This window comes from Doryrhamphus excisus, chromosome 20, assembly GCF_030265055.1.
Source record: "Doryrhamphus excisus isolate RoL2022-K1 chromosome 20, RoL_Dexc_1.0, whole genome shotgun sequence".
NCBI lineage: Eukaryota > Metazoa > Chordata > Actinopteri > Syngnathiformes > Syngnathidae > Doryrhamphus > Doryrhamphus excisus.
In genome coordinates this window covers 976,912-982,911 of record NC_080485.1, presented here as the reverse complement: position 1 = coordinate 982,911, position 6,000 = coordinate 976,912, and the positions used below count along the sequence as shown (strand labels likewise).

Sequence of the window (6,000 nt, the reverse complement as noted above, 5' to 3'; positions counted from 1 at the left end):
TGATTGACAGCGGACAGCAGCTGCTGAGTTGCCCAGACATGGCGGAGGATACAGCGGAGCGGAGGCACGGCGCCGGACTTCCATGACTTTTTCCCAGCAGCAGAGTCGTCTCCGGGCCGTCGAAGGCTACACCAGAGCGGGGGAAATGTGTCGGACCGACGCGGACGAGGAAGCGAGGCGAAAGACGTCGCGAACGGCCAAACGCGAGTAAAAAAGATGGGACAATGTATCGCTGTTTAGTGCAGTCAACAGCCCTGGGCAACAAATATGGCTCCTTGTGCCTTTTTGCTGTAAACATTCGTCTCCCAATGCCGCGGTGGCTACGGCGAACTTGTGCCGCAAGCCGCGATAGTAAGCTGACTTCCGTAAGCTCTCGGTACTTTTAATTCGGCACAGGATATTCCTTGCGTTAGCCGGCAAAGCTAAGGCGCCTGCGAGCAGCCATGGAGCCAAAGCACAAAGAGTTGCTCGACCAGTGCCACCAGAACTTACTGGAGTCCATAACGGACGCCGACAGAGTCATCGAGCTGCTCGTCGTCTCCGGTGCCTTGAGCCAGCTCGATCGCTTCGAACTGGACCAGAACTGCTCGTCCAGCGCGGAGAAGGTGGAGCACCTCCTGAAGATGCTGATGAACAAGGAGAGCGACCATTTCCTGGACCTGTGTGTGGCCCTGGAGAAGGCGTACCCGGACCTGCACGCTGCCCTCTTCTGCAGCAGCAACGGCGGGGGACCTGTGGACCACAACACCGGTAGGGGAGCGCTTGTGACCCCTCTTTTGACCTGCGTGGCCTGGTGCCACTGTTGTGTTGTGTGATGGTAGCCGTCTGTGTGCGTGGATGCGGTTCTCTTCCTGTCTTCCCGGTTCTCCGCTAGCATGGAAGCTGGACAAACGCGTCCGCTCCGTGATGTCATCCAAAGGAGGCGGCCATCGGTTCGCCCACATCGGCCTCGAGTCCGCCAACGGTGGTGTGCTAAGGTCACGGTGCATTAGTTTTCCATCACTTGTTTCCATGACAACGGGAGTACCACTGCATGCATGCGTGCAAACCGACAGCATCGGAGTTCGAACCCGATTTACTGTAAAGTACTTTTCAGTTGTAGTCGCGCCGATGACGAGACATCCACGCGTCTCATGGACCGTCCCATCTGACGGGGCCGCAACCGCACACCCAAATACGGTCCCTGCATACGTGGGTTCGCCGTAGCCGCAAGCTTTGTTGGAAACGTTTAGGTCCGCGGCCGCCAATCCTTCCTGAAGTGGTAATACGTCTCGTATTGATTGTTGCCGCTGCAGATTAGCGCTGATCCTGAAATACTGTTCCTTTTAAGCAGCTGCCAGTGTTCGCTTGTTCTGTCGTGGCTGGGGGGGCGGGGGCGGGGGCATGCTGGGAAGATGTGGCGTTTATTTTCTGTCACGCTGTACAATCATACTCGCTACGGGTCCTTTCCGAGGCCCCAAGGTAGCTTTCATAGCTTTTTTCCAGGGGCTCTTATGCCCCCTTGGCACTGCACTCGACCTACGGGGTTCCCACTGCTCTGCTCTTCCTCCTATGCTAGCAACCATTGGTCTAGGGTTGGAGTGTTGGGAACCTGGACTTAACATTGTTCATATTTTGATTCCTAGTTTCGATGTCCACTTCGCCAACTGGAAGATACAGCCACCAATGCGGCTAAAAAGTTTCACTGAAATTCATAAAAACAGTACAACATTGCTATCTTGGTCTCTTGCCATCGTAAGCTAGGATTCGAGGATGCTAACCGATATGGAAGTTGTCTGTAAATAAGGATGGGAACTACGGCTAGCAACCGTTTTTATTTATTTGCACAGTTGGTCTCTGTTAGCTTCAGTCAAGGGACCTCGTCAACAACAACACGCTTCCGGCCATGGAAAAATAAGCGCTAAGGGCTAGATCCTGTTTACTTGTCATACAAAATAGTGTACACAAACAAAATAACCACTTTGCAAAAGTAAACCTCTTTTGTGCAAGTGTACTACTGCAAAAATACCTGTAAGAAATTCATAGTAAAGTTGATAAAAAACAATTCATGGAAAAGGTCAGGCATTTCATCCTAATAGAATTGTGGTCGGGGCCCGGATTTAAACCATGCACTTTCATGGCCATGCCTCTTAAAGGGGACCCGTTCATTTTGAGGCCCTTTGTATTGACATGTGGACTCCTATAGAGCCATAAGATCTTCCAGAATGGGCACCTATTCCAGCTGGATTTCCTAAACTCATTCATTCATTTTCTCCCGCTTATCCTCACGAGGGTCGCGGGGCCAGCCAATCACAGGGCACATCTAGACAAACAACCATTCACACTCACATTCATACAATTTTTTGAGTCACCAATTAACCTAGCATGTTTTTGGAATGTGGGAGTACCCGGAGAAAACCCACACATGCACGGGGAGAACATGGGAACTCCACACAGAGATGGCCGAGGGTGGGATTGAGGCTGTGAGGTCTGCGCGCTAACCACTCGACCACCGTGCAGCCTGATTTCCTAAACTGTTTTAATTTATTCTACCCATGGCCCTTTGGTACAGTCGGAGCTATGGTGCCTCTGTATCATCTGCCATCCAAGTGCTGCGCTCCGGTTTGCGTCAACTGCTAGCTAGTAACCTAGCTTATGCGCCTCAGAGGATGACCACGCCATCTACCGACCCCCCCCCCCCCCCCCCCCCTCCCCCGAGTCCCAATTCCAGTCTGGAATTGTGATGGCTTTGCCTGTCAAACTTCCTTCCTATGCTTCTCGCCGCAGACAAACAAACAACACACAAAGTCGTTCATTATTCACTCCAGGTTGTGCGTCAGAATCCCGGAGGGACTGGTGTCTCACGTCTTGACGAATGCTCCTAATGAATCTGCGGGGCAGAAAGATTCATTCACCGGAACCCCCCCACCCCACCCCCCCTCGGCCGCCAAGCCAATATAATCAGATTCATATTTATGCAAATGGATGCCAGCTGATTTCACAGCCTGGATTTGAGATGCGACCTGAAGATGGACTCCACACACACACACACACACACACACGCACACGCACACGCACACATGCTGGCCTATCACGAGCATGTGATATAAACACATTTCTCGCAGAGAGCAGCACAATTCATCCTGGCAGGATGCAGCGTCCATGTTGTCCTTGTGAGCCGTTTGCTTTGTCCTCTTCGCCATCGCTTCCATCGCTTCCATCGCCACTTTGCAACGTGGAGGGCAGCGCATGGATGCAACCAGCGGGGGCGCTGTTCTCAACTTGTTCTTAGCGTTGTTCTACTCAGTACAGCTCTGGCGTTGAAACGGGAGTCCAGAACAGGCAGCATAGAGTATTTGAAAAGGAGCATTAATCGTGAATTGATTTAATGGAATTCTGCGTTATGATGTCCTGTTAATACGACAGGAAGTCATATTTTATATTTACAACGTGTATTATTGTACTTGGCGCTACTAGAAAACCTGTTTATGACCGTCTAAATGCTATTAGAGCCCTCAAGACATGCAGTTACACCCCATAGTCGTGTTTACACCCCTGATATCGTAGACCAGGGGTGCTCACACTTTTTCAGCATGCGAGCTACTTTTAAAATGACCGAGTCAAAATGATCTACCCACTACAAAAATGCAAAACATCTATTTATTTTCAAATGTATTGAGGATTATTTGTACGTACAATGTATGTTGATGTACCTTACATAACCAAATGAGCCAATATTGCAAAACACACATAATTAACTATTAACATTTTTTGTAATTACCTGAGTTTACTTTGATGACTTGCACTGAATTGAACCAGCCAGGGATGCATAGTCCGGACAGTAGCTGCTGATAGCCAGCCTCAAGCACACTTCCAAATGTTTATCAGTCATGGATAATATCCGTATCATAATATCCGTATAATATTCCATATCCGTATGGAAGTGATATGTTTTTTGCCTTTTTACTTGGTCCAGTTTTTGCCTTTTTACTCGGTCCAGCTCCTTCACTCATTTTAGTGACCATAAACTTTAGCGAGGGCTTAAAATCTAACGCAATTCGCCGACTAGCTTAGCACTTTGCATCGTTGTTTACGCATGAGCAGTGACCTAAAGGTCAAAATTCAGTTGTCATCTGACTGGTTGTCCTGTATGTCAATCAAGTGACGGCATTGATGCTGGGATGATATTTTTTTAATGTCACGCCGCGATCGACCAGCGATCGACCAGTACCACCTCCGCGATCGACCGGTAGCTCGCGATCGACTTAATGAGCACACCTGTCGTAGACGGTAGCGTTAGCATTGGCTTCTGCGCTGGCTATCGTGTGATCAGTGCAACGTTACTGCCACCTAGTGACCAGCGTGGAATATGTACATGTACACTATTTAGATTACATATGATGGTAACAAGATAGGCTAATATCAGAAGTCTAGGTTGGTGACTGTATTACATGAACCCCAAAAATATATAAATGTACACATTCAAAATTATTGACAATAATTGTGACAATATAGAAATATAATATCGAAGTGTATTATAAATAGATTAATAGCCAACCGGCGTCACGACCGCAGATCACATGACCAGACCGGCCCCGGGACGTTTCACCTGGGGAACCATTGGTCGATTCCTCCATGAGCACAGAGAGTAGTATTTCCTTGTAGGGGCGTACTGGAGGATGCATACTGGTCTGTTTACACGTTGATGGAGCGTGCCAAGCGGGGCGGTGGGGGGGTGATAGACAGAGGGCTGGTGGGGGGGGGGGGACAACAGGCCTTTTGTGTGGAGCGGACCCAAGTTGCCCGCTCAGCAGTTTCCTGGGTACAACAGCAGCCTGGGCCGTGGACCCCGTGCATGCGTGCGTCTTCTCTTCCCGCTTCCTGTCCAGTTCTTAACGTCGATGAAAAGCCTCACTTCCTCCCTCTCGCCGCACGTCAGGAGCTGTCACACCGTGACGCACGCCGTCACTCACCTCGCTCTCTCTTCCTGGCCGAACGCATCCGTCCGTTCTCTCGTTGCGAAGAGGAAGCAGTCGCTTCATCCGCAGTTTGCTGTCCTTTCGGCTTAGCTGGATGGATGGATGGCATCACGTTTGCCCGTAGAGCATCATGGCGGGCAGCATCTCACCTCAGGTCGCACGTTTACCCTCAACTACGCCGTCACGACCGATGGCGGCGTCTGAAGACTGATGGAGTCGTACTGATGTACGTACGTGGCCCCTCATCACTGCCAATTATGCAAATGGAAAGATGGCGTCATGGTGCATTCCATGGCAGCATGAAATAAGTGGCCCTAAAATCAGGAAAATCCCACTCAATTTGTAACATTCCAAAGTAAAAGTAAGGAAATGTTATTCTATTTATTTCCGTAAAGACCCGAATGAATGGTTGGCCTGTTTTACCCTCAGGACCAGAGATGGGCGATTTAATCGTCACCCTTTAGTGATGAGAATAGTTTAGTCCCATCCTGACCCTCCACAGTCGCCTGTTTTGGCTTTTATCGAAGCTAAATATAGCATTCTCGTTTATATTCTGGGCTTCTCAAGTCCAAATTCTCCTGGTCGCATTTCTGCGTCTGCGACCGGTGACCTATGGCGTAATCACTGAATTATCTGTGCACGGCGTGAAGAGGCTATCTGCACCAACACAGCCCCCCCCCCCCCCCCCCCCGTGTTATTACAGATGAAAGGAATGTTGGAAAGATGATCCAAAAAATTCCACTTGTGGGTTTCTTCCACGGTTGGGAAGACATTTTGACTCTTTCCATTTCCGCTCTTGGCACGGGCAAGCTGCTCGGGACAAAAGCCACGTCATCCTGATTCGGAGCGCGGGGTTGTTTTGTAGCGAGGAGACCCGTAATGGCTCGCTGATAATGAAGCGGACTGGATGGCACTCGGGGGGGTGTTTGAGCATCGCTGCCGCTTAGTCCTTCTGACAGGTCTGCCGGGCCCGAGACCTTTCTTTGTCTTCGTGACTATTATGTTCTATTTCAGGAAGTTCATTTTTATCTTGTGCGTCAAA

General features: G+C 49.8%; 1 protein-coding gene across 5 annotated transcripts in view; it reads left to right on the top strand.

Annotated features, from left to right (window-relative positions):
* The window catches only part of LOC131108011 (disks large homolog 5-like), a 38,653-nt gene continuing 32,653 nt past the window's right edge, over window positions 1-6,000 (top strand). For all 5 annotated transcript variants that reach the window (XM_058058603.1, XM_058058600.1, XM_058058601.1 and 2 more), the window contains exon 1: window positions 1-750. In XM_058058603.1, coding sequence (XP_057914586.1) covers window positions 444-750 — 307 coding nt within the window. In that variant the 5' untranslated portion in view covers window positions 1-443. The remainder of the gene's footprint in view (window positions 751-6,000) is intronic.